Raw genomic sequence first — 26,466 nt, 5'->3', positions numbered from 1 at the left:
GTCCTGCTGTCTGTCTGCTCCCCAAGTGAGTGTTATTTCATAGGGATGCTGAAAAATGTAATGTGTTAAAGATGGTATTGCTTTAAGGTTCCATTAAATAATGTAAAAATCCATTAAAGGTGTAATGTATTAAAGATGGTCTGCTTTTAACACAAGGAGACCTGTGGCACAAGTAGAAGGTGGTTACTCCAAGATCTTAAAAACAGAAAGGTACCAGGTTTGTAGTGCATTACCTTTGGGGTGTGTAGAGGAGGGCAGACTCCCAGCCTTAATTCCTGACTAAGTGGTTCTCCTCTTTTCTCTAGCCCAGATGATAGTGGGGAAATGCTTTGTGAAGGGTAATCCTGTTCAGTCTCTGTTGACATGTCAAAATTGATTTGTAAACTCTGTATGTTTGTTATTACAGGGTGGATGCTTGAGAGTGGAGGATAAGGTACAAGTGCCTGGGACCGGTGGAATGGAGGCCTGATGTAGATGGAAAGATGGGTAAGAACTGAATACCCCTGAAGCAATTAATTTCAGCAGCCTGCTAATTTTGATTGGGGCTATGAAGCATGATGACAGAGTGGGAGACATTGCCAGGATGGTCTGGCTGAATATTACATTGCTTTCTAATTTTTTTTGCCTTCCAGTGGTGTCAAATCCTTCAAATTCTTTTCTTACCATCAGCATGCTCTGGTGGGTCATGTTCTAGGTGGAGCCTCTTCTCAAGTTTGCCTTGTATTTCTGGGCACATCATGTTCATTCCCTGTATCTCTTCTCCCAAGGAAGCTTCTGTTTCAAACAGAGCCTGAACATATTGCTTTTCTCATCAGTGACCTGGATTACTTGCACCTTCTCCCTCTTCTGCTGTAATAGTTGTGTATCAGATGCTCTGTGGTGCTGAAGGAGACTTTTTTTTTTCAAGTGAAAATTATTTGGAGCTCTGGAGGTACACAATGATCTTGATCTTCTCTCTGCTGCTAAAGAAAACTTGTTATGTCACAAATCGGGACCACTTGGAAGTGCTGGACTCCCTTAGTTTTAGCATGTGAATAATCAGATCGGTGGTGGTGTCTCACATGAGCAGGTGGTAAGTGTGAGAGCCCCAGCCGCCTTCAGCTTCTCATGCCATTGGCCATCAAACTTATCACATTACTCTTGCAAAATAATACCTTACTTACAGAAAAATGTCCATGCTCTGCACTGTGCTTATAACCTGTCACACAGGTGGACGCAGCTGGAGGGATTGCCTGGTGTTTTCCTCTCCCTGCTAAAGGGCTTTGCAGGAGACGCGTGCCCTACTGACAGCAGCACTGCTGGGTTTGGGATTCAGCCAGCATTTTATGCGTTTATGAGCATGGCAAAGTATGAGAAAGCTTTTTGCAGAATGAACATTGATCACAAAACCAATTCCGAATTGGTCTATAAGCCATTCTGCCAGTCAGTAGCAGTTCCAGCAACTGTAGGGGTGTCTGCTCCTTTTCTTTAATTTTGCTGAAGAGAGAAAGCTCAGCAGATTGAAGAACAAGGCTAGATTCTCCTTCACATGGGTGTCAGTGCTCAATTAACATGTGGAACTAATTCAGCTTGGATTGTCCTGTTCCCTTCACCAGAAGAGGCAGGTTACAGAGGAGCCCAAATTCATCACCTGAAATGGCTTCCTGACCTGGTGACCCAAGAAAGGAGAAGAGATCTTGGAGGAGTCCTGGTGGAAGCAGAGCACTTCACTTTTACATTTGCAGCATTTACATAAGTTCACCCAAAACTTTTCAGGGCTGGTTGAAATGGTGCTTAAAAAAAAAATAGGAGGTGGGGGGAATACCAGTAAGTTTAGGGATTGTCCTTGCAAACTTGGTAGAAAAGTGATTCAGAGTTTGATGGTGGTTTGAATTTAAAAAATAAAAAACGTGAAGCCACTGCCACACCTTAACTGTTTGTCCTTCCCCATGGAGAAAGGAGAAGAGCAGTGTTTACGCTATCCTGGCTTTACCTCTCTGGTTTTTTTTGCTCTTTCTCTGTTACCTAGAAGAGAGGTTTTGTGGAGAGAGGACTAACTTAAAGCCAAGTTAAAAAAAAAAGGGAAGAGAAAGTGCAGACCTGCTTCTTCGATATGAAGAATGACAAATTTCAGTTTAAAATCCCTGGTGAAAAAACCCAAAATTTTTTAGAGACCTTTTCACTTTGAAAGCAAACGCCACTCCTTTGTCAATGCAATACTTTTTTTAAGAAGGAAAGTTCAGACTTGCTCTGAGCACCAGTGGGGAGTGAGTTGCTGGCTCCAGTCCAGTTCTCAGCAGATAGTAATTTTGATGACTTCTTTTACAGAGAGTGTGGTTGATGCAAACTGCTCAAGGTGCCTTCAAGCTGTCATCTGTAAACGTCATATGGATACACTGGGGAAAGCAGTAATTGCGGGAATACTCTTGTGAAGAGAGCACCCTTTTGCAAGGCACTGTGACTGTTTTTTGTGAAGGCGAGCTGAATTGGTAGGAGTCTTGTGCAGATGCGCAGTTCTGCTTACACTTGGGTGTGGGTGGAAGGTGCTGTGCAAGTCCCTTTCCCCAAAAGTTATTGCCTGGAGCATTGCTGTAGCTCGTCATTAACATAGCATCGGTGCCTGTGTAAGGACCAGTTAGATCTGCCAGGCTGCTTTCAGAAAGGATCATGGTGCGGTCCTGAGTCTGGTCTCCGGCTTGACTGTTGGGGCGAGATGGATGAAGTGATGTATATCCTGATCAGTGTTACCGAGTGATGTTTGTTAGTTAAAGGATCGTTGCAACAGCTTTGGTGACGCACAGAAAATTAGGCTAAATTTTGAGATTTTATTAATTTCACTTCCCCCCCTCCTTTTATATATGTGCTTGTTTCCTCTATGCATTGGGATGGGAGAGCATTTTCAAAGGAAGAGCAGAGAATTTGCAATCATGTCATTGATTCCCTCCTGGTAGACCACAGCGGAGGTGTGTTGGATGAAGTGATCTCTGAAGGTCCGTTCCAGGTCTACCTTTCTTTCTAGGTTCCTATTTATAGCCTGCTCAGTGTCTCAGAGTTCAGCATGGGACTGTTCACTCCTAGACATGTTGCAGGGAAGCTGCATGACTTTGTATGGAGACCACAAGGTGGAAAGTGGGGACTTCTGGTGTCTCCATGGGCTGCACCTCTGACACAGCAGTTCGGTTGTGTCATGCAGTGCGGTGGTGCTTGGACTAGGCCTCTGCAGCCGTGGCATCCCGGCACTGCAGGTAGGTTGCTCTGCTGTTGCAGGTCCAAGACAGTATCTCTACATGTGCCAGCCTGGGGCCAGCCTAAGCAGAGGTCCTTGGCACTGGGTGGTTTCATGATGTGTAGACGTGGCCATGACCATGTCACTTGACCCTTATTGTCTTAGTGCTGTCTGTGAAGGACCTGGACATCTCTCTGCAGGATAGATGAGGGGGCTTAATTTCAGAGGAAGAACAGCTGGATACAGCATAGGATCTTGGGACAGAGTTGTTCTGGTTTTGCTTCACTCTTTGGTCTTTAATAAACCACTTGGGCTCCCGTTTAGTGTTGTCCAGGGACAGTTTAATCCAGATGTGTAATGGTTGTATTTGTACTGACGCATTTGTCTTTTCCTTTGTATGGAAAAGGAAGGTGGTGAGAACAGTGGGATGGTTTGTAGGTGGAAATGGCATTGAAGGACTTTGTGATTTCTGGAGGGAGATGTAGTCATGCTGTAGATGTTCAGTCACTGCTTCAGAAGCAGATCACATGTTTTCTGAGTGGGTCAGGTCTTGGGTATGGAGCTGAAGTGAGAGAAAATGACTGAGCATTGGTCTGAGAGACATCTTCAGGAAGGCTGATCCCCAACATGCCTTGCTGGACACTGACTGATCATCCAAAACAGTGCCGGAGCCTGAAGTGGTTATCTGCTCAGTTTGGTACTGTAATTCCTGATGGTTGGAAGAATAATGAACTCCTTTTTAACATGGTTTTTGGGTTGCCATTCTTTTCAAGCCTCAAAGAGTCCAAGTGACATGTGCCTCTTACATTGGTTTTCTCAGCCTTGACAATGGAAGAAAAATTGGAGTGGAGAACACGTGTCCTAAAGCAGGATGTCCCACTTCTCACTCCTGGCACAGCGCAATTCCTCCAGCTTGCAGTCCATGTCCATCTGCCACCTCTCCATGAGGGTCCAAGACCTGTTCATAATTTGATCAAAATGTAGCTGGGCACCGGCAAGTGCATATGACACTGCTAAAGATGTCCATGTGTCCAATACAACACAGTGAAAGGGCCATGGTCAATGGCAGTTAAAAATTGCTGTGTTTAACATGGCTGTGTTTAAACATGGTATCACAGGAAAAGTATTATTAAAAAACTGCAGAAGTTGGTATAAAAGGCACCAGCATGTTTATTGCCTAACTTTTTCTTTTTATTTAAAAACAATTTGAGTATTCTTAATTCTGGTTACGAAATGCTGTGTGTGTGCCTGTGTATTTCTGATGATAAAAACCTCCAGGAACGCTTATCTATTCTGTTCAGCATATGTATGTATAACTCAAAGGTTTAGGTCTTTAGTACTTTTCTGGAGCGAGTGTGACTTCTGCTTCAGCAGAAAGGTAATCTGAGGTGCGGGAGATGGGAGAATGATGCTTATTTACAGGATTGCCTTGACAGAGCGGGTGTGTTTGGAGGAGACGACTGCAGGCTGGGCTGGCAGAAGGCACAGCAGCTTGCTGAAGGAGGAGGGGGCCTGTTTGCACAGCCATGGTCTGGCCATTTAACCCAATTCAGTGGGTTTTTGGGGGGCTGTTGAGATGGAGAGAACTGCTCCAGTTGGTGGGGGGAGAACAGACTCACTCTCCCCATCCCCATGCATGCAGGAGTTGATGTTTCAGCTCTCCCGTATCTTGTTTTCCTCATTCCTCAATCTAAGGCAGTGCCTTTGCTCTTCACTTGGTCTTCATATGCTAAGAGCTATTAAAAAAAAAAAATGAGGCTGAATTGCAGCCGTTCATCTTATTCTAAGGCACATCAAGCTTTCTAGCTCAGCTTTTCTTATTTTTAAGAGGCGTCCATATCTCCTTCTCCCTTTAGCGGTGTCATGCCCATTGCGCCCAGGGATCCTGTTTAGGGTCATGCCAGGGACTTTGGGCACTGGGGAATGCACAACTGGACCTGCATCGCTGTGTTTTGGGATGTTGCAGCAGTTGCTGCAGTAACAGATGAGGAGTTCACGGGCTCCAGGCTGTGGCTTTGAGCACTGGAAGTAGCTGGGCTAGGAGGGAGAAAGAGGTCTTTATGAGCCCGCAAATAACCTTCAAAGGTATCGGAGGCAGTCAGGGGAAATAACTTGCCAGCGATGTTTCTCGCTGGGTAAACATTTTTCTCCTTTCAAGTGTGCTCAAGAGAGGTATGGGTTGTGGGGAGAGGTAATATCTTTTATTAGACCAAACTGATAGAAGTGGAAAAAACCAGGCTGCCTTTTAGGCACATAAACCCTTCTTCAGAAGGAGCAAATTTTAAGCTTAGCAGGAAAACAGACTGGAAAAATTTCCCCAAGTTTAATTATGTTAATCCATTAAAGGAAAAGGTAGCTAGTGTCTGTGGAGCCAAAGGGTTAGCAAAAAAGCTGGGAAAGTTTGTTGTGGGATGAGAGCGAGAAACCAGTATCTGGTACCTTTGAAGTGGTGAGGAGTTTTGCAGGCAGATGTTGTGGGAGAAAAAGCATCGTGCCATAAAACCAAACAGCCCCTCTGTTGTTGTATTTTAATGCTCAGTACAGCTACAGGCATACAAAAATTTTCCTAACTGTGGTTAATTTTGCTTTTTAAGGGTCTAACCCCTGCTTGCAGCTCTCCTAGACTAACTTTAATCTGCAAAAGCAAATGAGAAACAATGGGTTTGTCCAAGAGGCAGAGATTAGCAGGGCGTATCTCGCAGCACCCTGTGCTGTTATAGGAAAGCCCTGACTCTCACTGCCATATTCCTGTCTCTGGCTCCTGTCTTCCCCAGGGCCGCAACTGGGAGGCACCCAGTGCAGGAGCCAGTTCAGGGCTGGGAAGCCTTTGGCAGCTTGAACGGTCAAGGCTGGGTTAAGCATCTCTTGGTGCTCCATAGGGTAAACGCTTGCTCTTTGGCTAACAGAGACTTGCTTATTTAATATTTGCCATGCTTTAGATCTCTTTATGAGCTTTGGTAGCAGGGGACTGAGGTGCACTCTCATTGTTCCATGCGCGCTGCAAATGGGTTTGCAAACATGGTTTGTGTTATGGTGCCTGCTTCACGGCCAAGTTTAGAGGTGCTTAGAGGCAGAGTGGCTTACCCAGTTACACCTGTGTTAGCCAACAAAACATGTCACAGCCCATGATTTGGCACTGCATGTGTGGTTTTGGCCAAATTTCTTCCCCAAAATGGGGTGGCCTCGTCTGCTCCCGTTATAGGGAGCAGCCCAAGGGGTAGGGGAGCTGGCCAGGGGCCCGTGGGGCAGCACAGATGGAGTGATTGGCAAGCTGGCAATTAGGAATGGAAGGTCACAGGGCAGGGCTTGGGTGCTGGTCTTGCTTAGTTGACTAAAAATAAAAATAGTCTAAGGAGCACAGAGCTCGTAAGAGCTCCTCTTGTGAGTCCCAGCCCTGTGTGGTGTGCTCAGTGCTGGGGACTGATTCAGAGTGGGGTGCCATGCTGCCACCCTTCTGGCAGCAAAATGATGCCGGCTGGGGACTGGAGAAGAGTTTGAGGGGTGACTGCTTGGAGAGATGGTGGGAATGACTGGCACCCCAGGGTCTTGTCCTGTCTCCCATGTCCTGGGGGCATGGTCTGGCCTGTGCGTCCTGCTGCAGCCAGGGATGCCATGGTGCCTGGGCCTGGGCTGAACCCCGCCGCTCTGTGGTGACAGGGTGCGGGGTCAGTCAGCAAGCACCAGAGAAACACTGAAACCCTTTATATCCTGGGAAACCGGTGTGTTTTTTATTATTGAGCCATCACGTCTCCTGCTTCAGGATCCAAGTCACTGGCTGGATACGAGGGGCAGCACCCGTTTTCCCCAACTCTGCCCTTTTCAGCAAATCTTTCCCCCCGCCCCCCAAATGCCACCCAATTTTAACGCAGAAATTTGCCCCATTAGGGTTGAAGGGTGTGGGGTGCCATGGCTGGACCCCCACAGGTTGTTACAGGGCCCAGCAGCACCGCGCTGCTGGAGGAGGGGGGCTGCGAGAAGGAGGGAGGATGCTGGGTTTTGTGCCCAAGCCTTTATCCGAAAGCCACGGGATAAACCCCCCCAGGGCAGAGATTTTTGCCCATCTCCAAGCTGTCCAGCTCGGATACCCACCACAGTGCAGCCTCCGAGCAGCTCTCCTCATCCTGTAATGCTGGGGAGTCTATGTGCCCTCGTCCCCGAGCTGCTTCTCCCTAACCAGGCGTTCCTAACAAGGAGCATGTGGATGAGGTGCTGTGGGACATGGTTTAGTGGGCATGGTGGTGTTGGTTGATGGTTGGACTTGATGATCTTACAGGTCTTTTCTAACCGTAGTGATTCTGTGAATGGAATCTGGCTGTCAGGATGTTCCATGAGCTGTATCTGGGGACAAAATAGCTTCTTAGCTGGGGCTGGCTGCCCTCCACGTGCGCAGGGATGTAGGGGGGGTGTGTGGTGGCAAGCGTGCACGGGGATGGGGCCGCGGAGGAGGGCGGTGTGTTGCGGAGCGTGGGAGAGCTTTGCCGGCAGCTCTGATCCCGGGGACTTCTACTGTGCGTGGTGCTGTCAGAGGGATGGCTATTTTGGGAGCAGAAGGTTGTAATGAACCACAGACGTAACCCTGCTTTCCCTCCCTGCTGAATTAAACCGATCGCCTTTTGGATCCTGAGTCCTTTTCCATTGCAAAAGTCCCTGGTAAATCTCCGGGATGAGGGTACGTCAGTATTATGCCACAGCCCTTCACGTTCTTCAGGAGAAATTTCTTGTATGATTTGTGGCTTAGCCACTGAAACTTGCACATAAGTGGTAAAACTTGCCGTTCAATGCCCTCGAAAGGTTTTGGGTTTGGTGTTTGCAAGGCACCAGTCACTCAGGTTTTAAGGTCACCGCTCTCGCCTTACCTGAGTTGAGGTGCAGTCCCAGTAGTGTTACCTTAGCTGTTTTCCCTGGGGAAGTTCAGAGGACAGTTGAAGTTCTTCGTTATCTCATACGCTGGACCTCAAATACGTTGTGACATGACAGACTTGGTTTTTTGCCAGTTTTTTCTTTTTTGCTGTTTTCTCAGTGCTCTTACAGACATGTTAAGAGCCCAATCACTTAACATTACATTGGAGGTGTTTGCTTATTTGTGCATATGATTATTTTTGGGACTGGTTAGGCCCTGTCATCGTGGTACTAAGAATTAGTTATAGATGTGATATACAGTTTTGTTAATTATCATTTAAAAATAATTGGTTTAGCTTTTTAAAATAGATTTTTGCCTTCCCCTCAAGCCCATTCCTGAGCACTAATTTCTGTCCCCTTTTGCAAGGGGATGTAAAGGGAAGGGTTGTTTTTGATCTAAACGGGTTCTCTGATCTGTTGACTGTGCAATTTTACCAATAGCTGTATGGGTCACCTGAGGGACAGCATGGGGTAGGGGGGAATAGGAGGCAGGAACTCTCAAAATAAGCTTTACCCCTGAGAAAAGGGTCTGTGAGATAGTGTAACTGTACCCTAAACCCACAGATGTTTTATTGGGCATTTGGTGCGATGGACGTCTGTAGCTGTTAAAAGCCTCTGGCGGGTTTGGTTTTGTTTCTTTTCACAAAGCAGTTACTGGTTGTGCTATAAAAGCAAAATTCAAAATCCAAAATGACGTCGTTTATGGAGAGCAAACATTTACCATTGATTTGTCAGATAAAGTATTAATGATCTTCTGTACCTATTAGATGGTGCACCCTTTAGCATCATAATTCCTTGATAAGGAGAAACATGCTTTCAAGAAACCCCAGCACCTCACAGCATTAGTTATCTGTGTGAGTTTGTGTGTTCCAAGCTTAAGACGTCAGTGAGCGAACTCCTGCCAAGAAATCCTGCGTATCAGAAGGGTCTTTCCTCACTTCCTCATGTGTAATTGCTCTGTGTGACCTGCTGAGCTGTGCCCTGCCCTCCAGTCACAGGGGTGACCTTGCCATCCCTTGGGTGGGGTTGCAGGAGGGTGAACGACAGCAGGATCCAGCTGCCGGCGAGCCTTTGCTGACTTGCAAAGGGAATGTGCTCCACTGGTGCATCTGCTGCAGTGCGCAGTAATCTGGACTGGGGGAGGGTAATTGGATAATTTTTCTCTTTATCAGCCACCGAACACTGCTCCAGACAGTGGCAAAATGATTTGTGCATGTGGGTTTAATTTACATGGAGGTTTATCTGCATCTCTGTCACTAGATGGATGCATGCAGCAATCTGCTTTGTGGCAGGTCATTCACAGACAGCCCTTCTAAGGGGGGTGAGTTACAAAACAGTATTTGTAGCTGCCTGTGAGAGTGTCTGCGTCCCTTCTTTACTTGCTTAGGGGCTTTTGTTATGGTCCAAGTCAGGCTCTTGAGCTTCTAGCTCACCGGTCTCCTTCCAAGTATTGACTGGGACAGTCACTGTGACAGTATTTACTGACTAATTGATCCCTTTTGCTGTTTAGAATCATAGAATCATTTAGGTTGGAAAAGACCCTTAAGATCATTGAGTCCGTGCTGTCATGGTACCTCTGCCCCTGGTGTTCTGTGCATGGCCTGAATCCTGGTGGCAGTACACATCTATTGACGGTGTTTGCAGGTACTGTAGAAACCCAAAAGTCCTGGGTTTCTCTTTATATCCAAGCTTTTTTCCCCTCTGGCTTTTGGAGAAAAGGCAGCATTTGTCTTTACAAGCAAGTTCTTTGACACCTGCTTTCGCATAGGTTAGTGTTGTCTAGTTCCTGGACTAGGAAAGCAAACCCAGGACTGGTATGACATTGACTTTCTGATGAAGGCAATTGGCAGTCCGGGTTGTGAATTTTCAGTCGGGTAGATGTGAGTTTTCACTGTAACGTGTGGGCCGAGTTTGCTGTTACCCCATGCTTACACTGCAAATAGAAATGAAAAGGTGTTGTGGCCATTGAACATTGTATGCTGCTTTAATATTTGCTCTGCTCTTCATAAAGAAAAAAAAGACAAGTGGAAAGAGCTGTAGGAATGAATTAAGGATTACTCTAATGTAAAAAGCTATGTGTTTCCATTTAGTTAAATGAAGAAGGGTTAAAAGGGGATGGGATCACAGTCTGTCAATACCTGCAGAAGATGGGGGGGTGGTGGGATTTCTGTTAATAGAGGGATCCCTAAGATACAGGGATATAAAGATCTAATGAGTAGAATACGAAGTGAGCTATACTCGAAGTGGAATTTAGAGAGAGATTTGTTACACAGAAGTTATTGGAATAAGTGCCTTAAAACTGAGACTTTCTGGACAGCTTTCTGAAAGAGGCTGTTTTGTGTGATTCCAGGTTAAGATCATGATGTAGAGGCTGCTAAATGAATTTCTGTGGCCTTTGTATGCAGCCAGGAAGGCTAGATCCAGTTAAGTACTTTCTGAATTTAGGCACTGTTAACGTATTTAGCTCTGGCTGCATATTTGTATAGTCTTGGGCAAGACTTTTGTCTGTCTCAGATTCCTGTCCATAAAATGAAACATGAAGAACAGCTCATCTCTCTTTCTATCTGACAGTTTAGCTGAAAGTCCATCAGGACAAAGCCTGCCCTTTGCAGGTACTGAGTGATGCTGAGGTCTTGGCTTTCAGTTGAGGTTCTCTTTAGTAAATGATAAATGTCATATAGCAGTTATTCAAATAAATGTATGTTTTTCCAAAACCAGAGAAGATTAAAGCCTGCTGTCCTTTGTAAGCCAAAGTTAAGATTGTCAGTGTCATAGTCATGTGGTTCCATATTTCTTTTCACTATGTCTGACTACATTTCAATTTTTTGTCGCTATATGTTCAAAGTCTTGCCTTTTGAAAGGGCTTTTACCGAAGGTGACAATGTTTCTGTGAGGCTTCCCATCCTCTCCTCATCCCCTGTCAGCCTTCACAGAACTCTTCCCTCTGCCCAGGGATATCCCCAGCAGTTGCATCACCTTCCAGAGAGGTGGATGCTGGCGATGGAGGGTGCCGCTGGAATTTACACAGGCACAATGGCTGAACTGGGCTAGCAACATCATGGTTGCAAAAAGCACAGTGGGATCTTTAGTGACCGCAAGTGGTCAGGTCTGTGGTTTTACGTTGGATCCAGGCGGAAGTGTATATGACAACGTGCAGCCCCTCAGCTACACACTCCAGCCTCGCTCAGTAATGACTCAGAGGACAAGATTCTTCCCTTCTTGCAACGCCCAGGATTTTTCCCTGACTTTTCCCAGCCCCAGGTCTGCCTGGTGTGTGAGAGAGGCTGAAACCAGAACTTGCTGTGTTTTACAAGATTCTGTTTTACTTCTGCAGGCTTTTCTGTGTGTTTCATCCAGCTGGTGCTTTTTTTTTTTTCTTGCAGTGTTGATGGAAGCAGCTTCATGGAACTACTGTAAGCTGCCTCTTAGTAATGACCTATTAGTGAAGCCAACAATAACAGCACTGTCTAGACCATCTGAACACAGCTAAATTATTCCTTTGTCCCTTCTTCATTTGCTTTCTCTCCTGACTGTTGAATTGTTTTGGGTGGTCCGTGTTGACCTTCAGGCTTGCTATTTCTCCCTTGCTTTTTTTCCTTCTCGTTCAGCAGTGAGCCTGCTCTACTAAGACTGAAACTCCAAGTTCCTCTCTCCTGCATGCACGCTAGAACCAAAGCCATGTAGCAGTGCCGGAAACGTGTAGCTGAAGGGTAGAGAGATATGTCATCTTGTGGATTTTTGATTTCACTTCATAGTTGATTTTACTAAGTGCCAAATGCCCTAGATTCACATTGGTAGTGCCTGGGACCTGTGAGTCTCAACATCTTACAGAACTAAGAACTTGATGAAAGAAGAGAGGTACTCTCTTTTTTATAAGACCCTGACAAAACGGATCACCGTACTTTTATTAAGGTATAAAACCAACCTTCCCATGTCCACTGTAGCTCTGCTTGTCATTGCTTCCTGGGATGGCTTCTGGCTGACTCCTTCTGTGTGTTCCCCTCCTCTGTGTGACTATGGATATTTCCCTCTGCCCCCAAACCTTTGGGAAATTAATGTCTTTGAGACCTCTATTATATTTGGTTGGAAGTGGTCCTTGATTGGGTGGGCTGGCGATGTGATCAAATGAGCTTTGTCACAGGAAGATGATTTTAAAAGTGCAAAATTGGGGTGGTGGTGGTAAGTAGGGAAGAAAGAAATGAGTTTCCTGCTAAGGGAAATAGCTGAAAATAAAGAAGGAGCTGAGGATGGAAGAAGAGACGCTGGGGACAAAGGGACAGTGCCAAACACAATTGATTTTCACATTTCATTTTTGCTGTCTGTGTAATCAGCTTTTCTTTGTCCTGGTCTTCCATGGTAAAAATATTCCTGTTTACATGTTGTGCTGGGGAGAGAGCAGGCTTTGTTGTACAAGCAATTCATCCTGTCAACCTACAATACCTTACGTGAATTTGTACAAAATGGTGCAAGAGTGAAGCTGGGCCAGAAGGTTGTTCAGGAGCAAGAACCTGCTCACATTGCGCAAACTCAGTGATTTCCATGGGTCTCCGAGTCCATCTGAGCTCTGCGGATACTTCACTGGTGTTGTGCAACGTGCAGCTGTTTTGCTCTGGAGCCGCAGCAGAGCCTGGGAAGATGTTTGCTGTGTAGTCTCAATGCTGCCTTCTCGCAAGGCTGAAGCATACTTGGATCCTGCCAGTGCTGCATCAGGAGAACCTGATCTTGCATGTTGCTTGGGCATGGGATTCCTGTTGATTCCCCGGCATTTTCCCCTGGGGAGAGCCATCCATCCTGCACCCTCTGCTCGTTCAAACCAAGCCAAACAGGGACTGAGCAGCCTGTGACGCCCCTTTCACTGGAGAGGCTTGGGAGTGGCATTTGGATTTAATTATCCAGTAAGTTTCAGTGCTTGTTTGAATTTTGACCGAACTGGCTGAGCTGGCTGCTTGTTTCCATGGAACAAAGTTCTCCACCCTTCTTGGGAGTCAGCTCGGAGACCCCAGGAGCAGTAATTAGGATGGGCAAGAGGCTAAGTCTGGAAAGCATCAGTTCCTGTGCAAAGCTGTCATGGAGAGGACTGGGAAGTGTCAGTTTTGCAACCGATGATGCAAATTGTGCTCCTGCTCTGAAGTTGCTTCAGAGCGTGGTGTGGGGTTTTTTTGCTTTGTTTTGAAATGTTGAGGCTTCAGTCATAGTCCTTCTGAAATTGCAGTTCTCTTGGGCTAAAAACACACTCTTAAAAGGAGTTAAAAAGCTACTTAAGCACATAGAAATACATTACTTGAAGGAAATAACATAGTTCTGCTTGTGCTTAAGTTGTGTTTTTTCATGCTCCAGCAGCAGAAGACAACCTTTCCTGCTCCTATAGGAAGAAGTTTTCTTATCTCATTTTGTTGCGCTGATGGCATGGATGTGTATTTTGGTTTTTTGACAAGTAACATGCATGCTTTATAATAAAAAAAATTCTCAGATGCTCTTCAGAATGCTCTTTGGCATCGGCTTTTTAGTAGATGGGGGAACAAAGGTGCTCAATTGACAGCCTAAATACTAGAAATATCTTTTTTCTTTTTTTTTTTTCCTAGTACCTGATTCAGGACAGCTAGGGCCCAGTTTTACACTACTGATTCTAGGCTGATTAAGTTGATGGTTGGGTATTTCTGAAAACAGGCTAAATTTTAAGCAATTACTGAAAGTGCATGGATGCTTCTTGCTTTGCTATGTTGGAAGGGATGCTTCTGGCAGAGGTGTGTACCCTGACTCTCTAAGGAAATGCAGTTTTCAGTCATGCATGTAGGGTTGCAGCACCAGAATTTTTAAACCTATATTTGATGGACTGGGAAGACTGTGTTGCAAAACGTTTTGACCAAATTGATGGGTAGGTAGAGGAGGAAGACTCAGTTACTGCTTTGAAGGCAGTGCAATATAAACCCAACCTTTCCTGGATGTTGGAAGCCCCTTGGTGTTTAAAGAGAAGACAGAAGTCCATGAAAAATTGGCCTTCCTTGCTTTGTCAATCAGTAAACAACTTGTCACAAGTTAGTTTGAATACCTTGACTTGGCAGCCAGCATAAGCCCCATGTAATGGGATAAGCAGGGAAGACATCCAGTTTTTCTGTCCACCTTGCAGAGGTGATTTTCAGTCGCAGTCTCTCTGCATTTTGCAGGGGTGTTCCTTCTGGTGAAATTACGTTGCAAACCCTTGTGACTGTGTCTGAATGAGGGACAAAGTAACGTATGCTGTAGGAATAACACTGAAGCAGTGACCCTGAATACTCGTCTCTAGGGGTAATGATGATAGGACCCACTTCAGCTCAAAGATCTCTCTCTTTTGATGTCTTCAGTGATGCCATGTGCTCGTCAGACATCCTAGCAAAAGCGTGGTTCATGCTATTGCTCTTGGCTGCATGGTTAATCCTCACAGGTACCCACGGGATGTGGTGGGAGCTCTCTGGGATGTGGTCCTTCGGGGGCTTGGGCCAGCTCTTGGGAGCTGCCAGGTCTTTCTCTTGGCAGGAATAGTGGGAGCAGCTGACAGTCACTCCAGAAAACTTTGAAGTTACTCTGTCCCTGTTTGTTGGTTTATTTTTTTTTTTATCATTATTACTATTGACCTCCAGCAAACTCTGCTGTCTGTCCCTCCTTGGGACAGGCAGTGCTGACTGTTAATAAGTCCTGGAACACCCTTGCAGGGCACCGGTGGGTTAACCAGAGATGCATCTCCTGGCAGATGCTGCCAGGCATGTCCAGGGGGGTTTGGAGGTGGGAGAGCAGTGGTGAATCGGGTGGTTTTGCTAGCGAAAGCCTGGCTCTGCCAGTGCCTGTTGAAGCCCTGTTTCCCTGTGACATTACAGACTGCGTTTTGTGTCAGCGAGTTCAGGAAACTTTTGTTGTCACTCAGCTTGGAAAAAAGAAAGGGGTGAGGGGCATTTCAGAGATTATAGCTTTGGTGGAAAATTCCTGGAGGGTGGTGTGCGGGGGTTTTTGGTTTTGTGTTTGGTTTGTTGTTTTTTTTTTTAAATTTGTCCCTGCCCCCTTTCCTTCCCCCTTCCCAAAATAAGGGTTTTTTTCTTCTTTTGTGTTGTTTTTTTCCTGCTACAAAATCTGTCTGGAAAACTATGTTTGTCCCCAGAAGTCCCTTTTAACAAAAAAAAAAAAAAAAAAAAAAAAACAAAACCCAAGCAAAAAAACCCCCAAACTGTGGAAATACTCTTGGTTTTTTGTTTGTTTGTTTTTTTTTTCCTGAAGGAGAACTGAAAGCTATCTTTTTCTTGAGTGTTTTCTTGTAGCATTTCAGGTTACACTCCCTGCCACCCCTCCAGAAAAACATACCTGTGTTTGTAGTGGGTAGGGAAACATGGAAGGGAAGAGGAATTATACTTTGATATGAATTTTATTATTAATTATATATTTAATATTGATATACACATATCTATTTATATTATATTTTAAATAAACACACACACACATTGCTTACAGAAAAATGTAGGCATTTTCCTAATGCCTGATGTAGGCATTAGAGCTTATTTCTGAGCTCTAAATAAAAATGACACTGGATTTTAAAAATTTTCCCCCATTTTTCCATTTATTTCTTTAATGAGATGGCTCTGGGTGCACAGCATGTATGACAAGTCTTTTTCTCACATCTTTTTTGTGTCACAGCTTCAGTCCTGATACAACCCAGCAGGAGGAGCGGGGAAAAGAGGAGATGATGTTGTATCTGAGCATGAGGATCCAGGACATATACCTCCCTGGGGAAAGAACCTCAGTATTTGGGTCCAGTCCTGTCTGATTTCATATAGTTTTTGTCATCTTTCACATCTTTGTGGACTTTGAGTTAGAACTGCAGGCTGGCTCGGCGTAGGGGTGGCTCTATCCCCGGAGACACTCGGTTTTATACATAATGCGGTAGCTGTATTTGTATTTTTACAGTAATAGCTGCATGTGCCTGATACCTGCCTGTCTTGACTGTATCATGAACATGTGGAGCATGCAATGGGTTCTCATATCCTCCTAACAAGTATGCTGTGCCCTACGTCTTGATAGAGTTTTAAGTGCTCGTGGTTGGTATTTTGCAATGTAATAGTTTATAGCTGCTTTAAGAGACCACAACCATAGATGTAAAAGTGTTGAAAAGGAGGAGATTGGTTTCAGATTGAACGGGTCCTTCAATGTTCTCTAGTTAGTGCAAAAATCAGAAATACCATACGGGCTCTCAGTGTGTGTCTCTTCTTTCCAGAATAGTCAAGTTTGTTACCTCTTCTAATGAGTTTCTCGCCCTCTCCCATGGTTTCTCACTGGCTCTAGTTTTGAAAATCAGTTGTGGCTCTTGAGCATCTTCCATGAAGAGGGAGGAAAGGAAGAGATGAAGAACTGTGGTGTACTCTATCACCTGCTGCGTGAGCTTTCTGGGTCCTGAAAGGTTTCTCTCCTGTAGAGCACCACCTTATACCTCACAAACTAGATCCAAGCCCCCTGGACAGTGCATCTGGCCTATGGGTCCCTCTCCAAAGGGCCCCACGGGCAGCAGACATGGGCTACAAGCTGGAGGAGCAGTGGTCACCCACACTCAGCCACTGGCTTTTCTGAGGATTTGTCTTGCCTGTGATGAAGAGACCTGTATTTCCAAGACATGATAGGCTGGGAGGGACTGTGGTGTAGTCTTTGAATGCTTCTCTTGATAGGAAGCCTAGACATTGTGTCTTTTGACCCATTTGGGTTGAAAGATTGTATTTGCAATGCTGTATTTTTACTCTGCACTTCCAGGGGCGAGGTTGCCTTCCATGCTTCAGTTGACTCTTCTTCTTTTGCAGATGAAGAAGAAGCTCTGAACTCTATTATGAAGGATTTGGCAGCGTTGGGCAAATGTGGGGGGCTGCTGGACAACAACAGGAACAAAAACAGTGTCCACTCCAACAAACAGGTAAGGCATTGCTTGAGTTCACCCCAAAATCCAGTAGACCAAAGAGGTGGGCATGGTGCTTACCATGCTGGGAGAACAGAGTTTAAACATTAGAACTGAAGTTAAGAAGTGCTGCAGGAGCTCAGCACATCAGAAATAACATAATTTTACCAAGGCATAAGCTTTAGGACCTCTTTTTGAAGAGCTGAAAAGAAGCTACGGGCACCCCTGTAGCACAGAGGAGCAACGGAGGAGCAGGGGAGGAGTGATAACCCAAATCATTAACAAATATAGTGATAGAGCCTGAAACTGGTTTTAGATCTCAAATCCCACCCCAAGGCACTTCTTTCTCTTGCTCAGCACTGAAAGTAGTAGAACTTCTTACAGGCCATGCAGCTTTAAGATTTGGATATTAAAAAACAAATGTTTTCTATTGACAGCATTGATGAAATACAATATTTACCATGTGCACATTTTACTTCAGATATTTGAAAGACAGACTGCCAACTTTGAGCTGTAGACACCCAGGCTCTTTTGGGAGGAATAATGTCATTCTTATATAAAGTGTTTAAATATTAATTACTGGTGTTTATCTTTATGCTTATAAAACCAAACATTTTGGCCCTGTTGCGGATTCAGAGTTGATTTGATGAGCAAAAACGTTGTCCCTTGAGCAATGTCAGAAATTATTTGCTGACATTGATATAACAGCTAAAGTGTATTTAATAGCCTGTTTGTGTATGGAACACAAACGAAAGTTGTGAAGAAAAAATTCAGTTGTCAAAATAGCAAGAAAAAAAGAAGGGGAAAAATAATTAAGAGGACTGGGAAGCTGCTGGAGAACCATGCGAGCAAATCCACTTGGAATTCCACTTCTAGTGCTATGGCTTAGAATAAGCTTGCAATTAACTTTGCAATTGCTGAATGCCTAGCGAGGAAGAAAACAAATTGTCATTTACTGTTGTCATGCATATTTTAATGGCACTTGTGCTACTAACAAAGATCTCTGGATGCAGAGGGGAAAAATCCTTTCCCGAATCCCTCTAGACTTCCTAGACACATGCAGACGAAAACACGTGCGCACGTAGCCTGTCTCTGTTTTAAAGTGTGTCCTGGCGGTAGCAGCTGTCCAAGTTGAATCACTGGATTTGTGTTCAGCTCATGCTGAAATAAGTCCAAGATGTTTGCAAAACTGACTGGAGAAATTCAGAGCTGGCTCTCTGCAGCTGCAGGCAAAGCAGACAATCCAGCGCAGCTTTGGGTGGCTCTGAGGGTAGCGTTTTCTGCAAGTTGATGGGTGGGGACCATACCAAGCTATCTCAGGTTGCTTTCAGGATAGCAAAGCTTTTTAGACTTCTCTTAAATAACACATTTGTTTTCTCACAATGGGGGAAAATACCCCATTTTTGAAAGGTGCAGATACACAGTTAACCAGATAATTAGTTGAAAATAAAGAAGATAGTAGTTTTCATTGGCTGAATTCTTACCTACAAAAGTTTCATAAAGTTGATGTCTTGCAATCAAATTTGTGTCCGCAGCCCATCCACTCTGTATCTGCATTTATGAATCGCCAATAGAGTTATGTTGTGCTCTGATATCAGCTTTAGAATTGTTGGCTGCCACTTGTGTTTAATTTTATTGTATTAGGAATCAAACTTTCCTTCCCAATTACAACACTGATGCTTGGAAAAACATTGCCTCCTTTACAATTTTTCTTTATATCCGTAAGTGGACCAGCCATAGCTGCGTGCTCAGACTTACTCAGAGCTCTCTGATGGAGGAGGTGCAAATAGTCAGCATCCTGCTCTCCTCACGCATCCGGGGTTGAGGATTCAGACCAACAGGCCCCACGAGATGAAGGGCGTTGGAGTATGTTGAATTGTTGCTTCACTGAATTGGACTAGCTGAAACAAGTCTGGCTCGCGGGACGACGGGAGTCTAGTCTGCGAGGTGGGGAGTGGCCAAAGTAGGTGGAATTAGTGGGGACTTGGTTCATGTTTGCAGCTCAGAAATTTTTAATTGACTTGTTTGGGTCACTTTTAGGTTTTTTTCCTTGTTTTTTAGCACAGAAATTGAGGGGGGGAAGATTGCTTTGGAAATGCTGTTGTCATGCCTGTGATGATTTTTTTTTTTTTTGTTCCTTGGGTACTTGGTGTTCCCTCCTTTTTTTTCTTTCTTTTTTATTTTTTTCTGTGATCAGGTTGGCTGGTTAGGCTGAAGGATGCAATGCACAGTCTCCCTTCTTGGAGAGGGAGGGTGAGGTGTGGGGATTTAGATGCTCAATTTTCCTCTTGGGTATCACATTGTAGGTGTCTCTTATGAGGCCCTGCAGCAACATGCTCACACTGAAATACTTGGGTCTGGATGTTCAGTTGCTAGATTGAAAAAACAAATCTTTTTTTTCCCCTGTAGAAAAATGTTTTCTGAGGCTTGGGAATCCTTTAGTCAATGTTCCAAATTTCCCCTGAAAAACATTTTAAACAAGAATGTGTTGACTAACTAGCCTGTCCCTTTGTGGCTTGCAGCAGTTTTTTGGTCCACAGAGAAACACAACCCAAGTGCTATCTCATCCCTGTCTCCTGGAGGAGTTCCTTAGTGCTCTCTTGACAGAAGTTGAAATTTGGAGCCTGCCAGATAGTATTCCCAGTAGGCCTGGGCCACACAAGAAAGTAGTCTGAGGTGGTGTGTGCTACGCAATATTTCTTCCCAAAAATATCGATGGTTTTGCTTCAGATCATCTTATGAAATGAACATCCTTTGGCAAATTGCGTAAAAAATCTTTCTTTTTTTAGTTTGCTTTCCTTACAAATGAGTTTAGGACTAAGGCTGAGTTTCTGAATGTCTGGTGCCTCATGGTAGAAAAAGCTGGAAATGAGAACAGCAATACTTGATGCGCGATATGGGATGAGTTTCCTCCCTTAGATTGCCCAGGCAGCTGGCAGCAGATGTGATGGCTGAGCTTGAACCTCCCAAGGCCTGGTCAGGTGCGTCCGTCACTACGTTACGCTCTCTTTCTGCCTTGTGAGAGAACAGGGTAGAGGTGGACACCCTTTTCCTTCTGCATGTAAGTTACAATCTTTAAAACAGAGCCATTCTTTGGGAACAGAGGGATCATCCTGACATTATTCCTAGCGCGTCCTCTGCACTATTATTCCTCTGTTATTTTATCACTCCATTATTCCTTGTGCATCCTCTGGGATAGCTGGAAGGAGTCCTTTCAGGCAGTCTCCTGGACTGAACAGACAAAGGAGTTTGTTTATAGCAGTGGCTCTGAAGAGGGGAAGAAGGAAACAGCAGAATAAAGATCTGCATTGTGATCGCTAAGGAAAAAGATGAGAGGGACAAGAAGGGAAACCACAAAGAATTAAAATCCCAAACAAAAGCATGGAGGAGAAAGGAGCAATTATATTAACATTTATTTTGCATCTGTCTATTTATGTGCACATCCATTTATTTATATAAATAGCGCTTGGCAACTCATAGCATGAAGTTGGTTGTCAGTGCTGCGCTTCGGTCTAATGACAAGGCATTGGTGTGGGCCTCTATCACAGCTGATGACAGCTAGCAACTCCTCTGTCACGTTAATTTTGATTGCAAGTTCTCCCACGGCAATGAAGTCCAATACTTGCAAGGAACGTTTTCCCATGCAGAACAAATGTCAGACTGACCTAAAAGTTGTTCTTTTAGTAAATTACCTCCAGACTCTCTTTCCTTTGGCAAGTTGGATGCAGGACAAGGCTCGCTCATAACTAGAATAAAATACAGCTCATGTTCTAGGGCTCTCTGTACATCTTCAAGCAGCCTAAAAGGAGTTTGGCTTTATCACCTCTCTTTTATCATTGGGGAGTATGATGAGGGTCTGTAAATATCGCATTGAAGATGGGAGTCTTTATGAGGAGATCTACAGGGATTGCCCCACCTGGGGGGCAGAAGCAAGGGGACCAAGAGGACGGCAGCACCGACTGGGAAAGGCTTGGCTGGAGATGGCAAAGGCAGTGGAGGCCCAAGGATTTGAGAAAGAGGCTTTCCCTTGTCTGGGTGGGGAGCTGATTTGGGTGTTAAGAGAAGGTATTACCAAGGAGAAATTCAGCTGGAAAAAAAGCTATTCCCTGCCAGGTAGGTGGTTTTGGATAAACATTTTGAAGCCTGTGATTTCTGCTGCTGTATAAACCAAAAGTATCTGTAACAGGGAGCAGTGAACCCTCTAGACATCATCTTTCCACTGGCCTCTGAGCTGCTCACCTGCTGGGCTTAATTTTGGGGAGGAAAAGAGCTGTAGGGATCCAGGGGGACCAGAATGTCTCGTAGCTTCCACCCCCCGAGAGGAGAAGGGGGCAATCCCAGACAAACCCCTTTCTGTCTGATTGCTGAATAACCCGAAGCGCGTGGGGGTTCTGTGCAGATAATTCCTAATGACGTGGATTAGTCATCTCCTATTGCGGTTTAGGGATGCGATCCAGCTGTCTGGCTTGTAACGAACATCCCGTTGCTAAAAGCAGGGGCGAGCACAGGACTAATGCAAACAACGTGCACGTCGGGGAGGTGCAGAAGTCCCGTCGGCCTGGCCCTGCGGTGCCGATTTCTCTTGGCCGAAGCCAGAAGTTGAGGAGAAATCCCACCGCTTTGTGGCTTTGTACAAAGGAGTGACTAGAGCACTAATGCTTGAACACCGCACCGCTCAGCGGGGTTTTCTCATTGTTTCCTAAGCCAACAAGCAGAAAATGAGAAGTGAAAATAACCCCTTTGCTTACCCTCCAGCATGCAGAAGTGAGTCTCCTTCATTGCCCCTGTTTTACCCAGGGGGAAACTGAGGCCCGACGTCTCGTGGGTGGGTAAGAGCAAAGCTGGAATGAGCCCCTCTTGATGCAGCGCTGAGGGGAAGAGGAGGCCTCTTGTGATGATTTTTACTGCCTTTCTTGACGTCAGAAGGGTTAATGCTGGAGTCGGAAGCTTTGTCCCAGGTGGTTTGTGAGGCAACCATGGATTTGGGTGGAAAAAGTGATCCAAAGGCCCTGTCCCTGTGGTGTCTCAGCATGGGCGAAGCTGTCCTCTGGTTAGGTTTGACAAGAGCAAGCCACAGAGGTGGAGTCCGACCAGAACGCTGTTTCTGATGGCGGCTGAGTTTGGGAGGAGGAGAGGACATGATGGAGGGCGTCTTTGAATTTGATGCTTACCTGGGATTTTACAGCGTGGCAGTGTTAGGTGCTTCAGCTCTCGGTGCCATGCTACCGCACGGGCAGACGTGGAGGTGCGGAGCTGTCTCCTCCGCCGGGTCCCTGCCTGCAGTCGGTGGCATCGAGGCGATGCATCAAGGGTGTCCCTGCGCCATCGGTCACCCTTCTCCACAGGCATGGTATTGCTCAGCTTGGACTCATGCCTCCGGATCTGATCGACCCTCTGAGTGTTTGGCAGCTGAGGGTGCTCAGCACCTACTCTTCCTCTGAAGCCACTTCCATTTTAGGCCTAACAGCATGTTTTCCTGCTCTCCGTGAGCGCTTTTATTACAAACAGCAGTCAGCTCTTCAGGGATCTCTGTATAAGATCATGATTCACCTCATTTGGAAACACTTTTTCCACTTTTTTCCAACGTTTTCCTTAATCTAAACCAGCGCGCAGGGCTGCTTGCTCCAGCTCTGGGGGCCGAGCTTGGCCGAGCCCGCCGGGGTGCGTGGTCCCCAGCCGAGGGGGCAGGAGCGGTTGCCCCCTTTCCCCTCCCCGATTCCCGTCAGCGCTTCCTCTGAAGCTTGGCAGTTGTGGTCTTTTTGTGAAATTAGAAGTTTTGAGGAAGGAGCTAAAAATACCTCAAGGAAAGCCTGGAAAGATGGTGATGGGTTTGTGGCTTTTGCCTTTCTGAGGCAGATGGCAAAAAAGAGTAAAATCCAGTTTGTTAGCAGGGCTGGAGGAAATGCCGGTACAAGTATCTCAGAGAAGAAATTATTCCAGAAACGAAGGGAATTACTGTGGTATTTCCTGTCAGGGTTGTCGCTTATTTTGTTTGTGTCGCAGCAGGGCCTTCAGGCGCCAGCCGAGACGCGGGCTCCTCCGTTGCCCCATCTCGTACGGAAATGCATGTGGAGAGGGGAAAGTTGCTCAGTACATACAACCTAGGAGATCAAACATCTGAATTTTGTGCCTGGCTTTGCCACTCTTCTGCTTCGTCGAATCAATCATAAAATCACAGAATGGCTGGGGTTGGAAGGGACCTCTAAAGATCATTTAGTCCAACCTCCCTGCTCGGGGCCAGGGATGTCTTTCGCTAGATCAGGTTGCTCAGAGCCTCCTCCAGCCTGACCTTGAACACTTCCAATGATGGAGCATCCACAACTTCTCTGGGCAACCTGTTCCACTGTCTCACCACTCTCATAATAAAAAAATTCTTCTTTATCGCCAATCTAAACCCACCCTTTTTCAGTTTAAAACTGTTGCCCCTCATCCTGTCACTACAGGACCTGGTAAAAAGTCTCTCTCCATCTTATAAAGCCCCTTCTATATATTGAAAGGCTGCTGGAAGGTCCTTCCTGGAGACTTCTCTTCCCCAGGCTGGGCTTTTTCTTCACACCCTTAAGAAAAGCACCTCGTGCCTCAGTTTCCCCTGCTTGCTCCGTTATCTGCCTCAGCTTTCCCAGCGCTCCATGAAACCGTCAATGAAATCCTCTGCCAGAGCTCAGTGTTGAAGGCTGGTGCCTTGCAGCATGGCCTCACCCCTCTCCACCGTATTTAACATGTGCCATTCTTGATGTTTCAGCTTGTTCTCCTACAGCAACTAATGACCTCCTGATTGTGGAGAGAACAAAGCTGCCATTAACCTCATTTGACATCTGATGGCAGGGAGGGTGAATAGCACGACTTGGATTGTGCAAGGAGGAGTCGCTGTTGTCTTCATTCCTTGCAAAATTGCAAAAGTGAGTAGGACCCGACAGCCTCCACCATCTGCACCTCTTCCACGACCTGCCCTCAAGCATCTGCATGTTGTGTTGGGATCCTCATGGAGAAGATGCTGGTCCTGCCTTCCCCTCAATCGTGCGTTTGAGACGCTGGGTGCAGACTCGCATGAGATTTTGCTCCAGCACTTGGCGGTGCCCCAGACTCCCTGTGTAATCTCAAACCAGTTGCTCCAAACCAGATTTCCATGGGTGTAAAAAATCACAGCCTGCTCCAGCATTTAGGAAGTGTTTTGTATTCCCCTGGGACTTCCTAGTGCTTTGGGCACTGCCCACTTCTTTTTTTTTTAAAAGGAAAAAAGTATTTGTTGCTGATAGCAGTGATGAATTCAGCTTTAGCTGTGGGTCAAAAACATGAGCAAGCCAGGGGAAGACTGCAAAATAAAACCATAACCAGCTTCTCAGACTATAGGTAAGTATATATTTATCCCTCCTCCAAATGCTTGTGAGCTTAATGTCTTGGTTTCTTTGAGGGAGGCGAGAGGTTAGTGTGTTTTATATCAGAAAAAAAATAATAATCTAATTATCAAATGAAGTGGGTTTTCATTCCCCTATTGCAGCTGGTGTGTTTGTTGCTCCGCTCAGAAGCAGAGCGGAGCAGTGTGGGGCAGCTGGCTTACTGCTGTTGGCTTCGGGCCACAGCACATCAGCCCTGTTGTTGATGTAGAAGAAAAGGATGCAGCAGGGTCGTGGCTCTTTTTTTTTTCTTTTCTTCTGTCTCTGGAGCTTTATACGAGTGTTTTGACATTTTCCAGCCACCAGCTGTTTTTCAAAACTTATTTGTCTGTGAAATTTGTGTTGCTCAGCATAAACAGGCAGCGCGTTGTACGTCGGTGCGGCGTTTGGGTCTGCGCTGAAAGTGAAACCTGTGTTTTGAAAGGTTTCCTGCAGCAGGGCCGGAGCTGCATGAGCTTTTCCCCTTACACGTCCTGCGCCTTTGTAAGGAGAAACCTCGAAAGTTCCTTGCCCTGATTTTTTTTTTCTCTTACTTTAGAGAAGAGCTTTGCGGAGCTACATGCAGTGAACCCACACTGGCTGATTTACTGCCAGCATCCAAGAGGGATGAAACAGCCAGGCCCTGTTCAGAGAGGCAGACGTAAATGAAAATTGGCATAAAAGAGCCCATATCTTTTTTCTTTTCCAGCAGAGATAATCCAAGGTGGCAATCCCACCCCTATTTGCCTGTCTCTCTAGAATGATTTGGACCTTCAACATTAGGTTAGTTATGGTCATCTCTTCTCCTTTTGAATCATGGCCTGTTTTAGAGTTAGTTTGGTATTTTTAGGGGTTGGGCCTGGTTCTAGAAGCGAACTTGGAGTTTGTCCAAATGTTGTGGGTCTGGAGAACTGGCTGCAGACACTGAGGTGATGTAAGTGCCTGTTTAGCACACGCCTGTAACACTGCTGGAGTGCCCCATTTGGTGACTGTCCCGGCACTGGTTCTTCCCAGCCTTTCTGGAAACACAGAAAATGCCACGAGCAGAGATAAAACGGATGCATTTCTGATGACCCAACATCTTTACCCTGAATCTGCTGGGTTTTTTTAAGCTTTTCAACCGAATCGCCTCCAGCCTCGACTTCCTGAACTTCGATGGGTGTTTGCAGAATGCGAGGAGCTGTCAGTTTAAAAATAAACCTAAGGACGCCCATCCAGCTCATTTTCCTCATTAGCGACAAAGTTATTTCACTGTGGCTCTGCTTTCCCTCCGAGAGGATGGAAAGTGTGCCTTCATGCGCTGGCAATCCAGGGCTAGAGATAAGGCTCTTGCTCAGGAAGGGCTGTCGCCCACCCATTCGGGGATTATCCCTGTGAGATGCAGGCGGCGTGGGACTGAGCACTCCCTGGTGTTACACCTCGGAGGGAAGGGGCAAGCACTTTTTTTTTTCCATGGGAAGAAACCCACTATTTGAAGAGGCTTGTGTGCTCTAGCAGGGTCAGAGTCCTGGTTAACTGGGGTGACTAAACCTGGTCTTGGAAGTAAAGAGCGTTTTGATCTGCCTTGGAGACCATCGGAAAGTCCTGGCATGAGCCAAGGGATGCTAGAGGGATGCTTGGCTCAGGCTCGGTCTGAGAAGCTGAATGAATGAAAAAGCTCCTTGTGGTCTCGATCCCTGCTAAATATGCACAAATAGAGGATGGGAGAAATGGCTTTTACTAGTCCCTGCACAGTTGTGTGCCCAGCCTGCCCGTGACTCCACTGGCTCTTCTTTGTGCAAATTTAATGATTTGAGGTGAGCAGAAGGTCAGTTCAGGGGGGGTATTTACTGTGCGTAGTGTAGTGATGTCTGATACACTTCACATTTTGTAGGTCCTAACAAAATAACAGCCACCACCCCAGCACTGTTGGCTTTTAAAATCCAAGGCTGTCTCTCTGCTTCCATTATAGGATGCTTGCTTTTACTTGTCATTTCTTTGTCCCAAATATTCCTGTGTTCTATTAAACAACCTCTGAGCTTTGCTTTTTGGGTTTCCAACAGAAAAGTGCTGGGGTAAAACCGTGGGAAGCGCTGAAGATGGACAGA

The 26,466-nt window shown here is 45.8% G+C and overlaps 1 protein-coding gene across 1 annotated transcript in view; it reads left to right on the top strand.

Annotated features, from left to right (window-relative positions):
* The first annotated feature begins 14,392 nt into the window (after positions 1 to 14,392).
* The window catches only part of LOC104259046 (mitogen-activated protein kinase kinase kinase 3-like), a 44,907-nt gene continuing 32,833 nt past the window's right edge, over positions 14,393 to 26,466 (top strand). Inside the window, exons 1-2 of the mRNA XM_059818776.1 lie at positions 14,393 to 14,525; positions 16,915 to 17,024. Coding sequence (XP_059674759.1) covers positions 14,393 to 14,525; positions 16,915 to 17,024 — 243 coding nt within the window. The remainder of the gene's footprint in view (positions 14,526 to 16,914; positions 17,025 to 26,466) is intronic.

Source organism: Gavia stellata, chromosome 6 (assembly GCF_030936135.1).
Source record: "Gavia stellata isolate bGavSte3 chromosome 6, bGavSte3.hap2, whole genome shotgun sequence".
NCBI lineage: Eukaryota > Metazoa > Chordata > Aves > Gaviiformes > Gaviidae > Gavia > Gavia stellata.
Note: the sequence above shows the minus strand (reverse complement) of the source record. Positions and strands in the feature narration are given on the sequence as shown.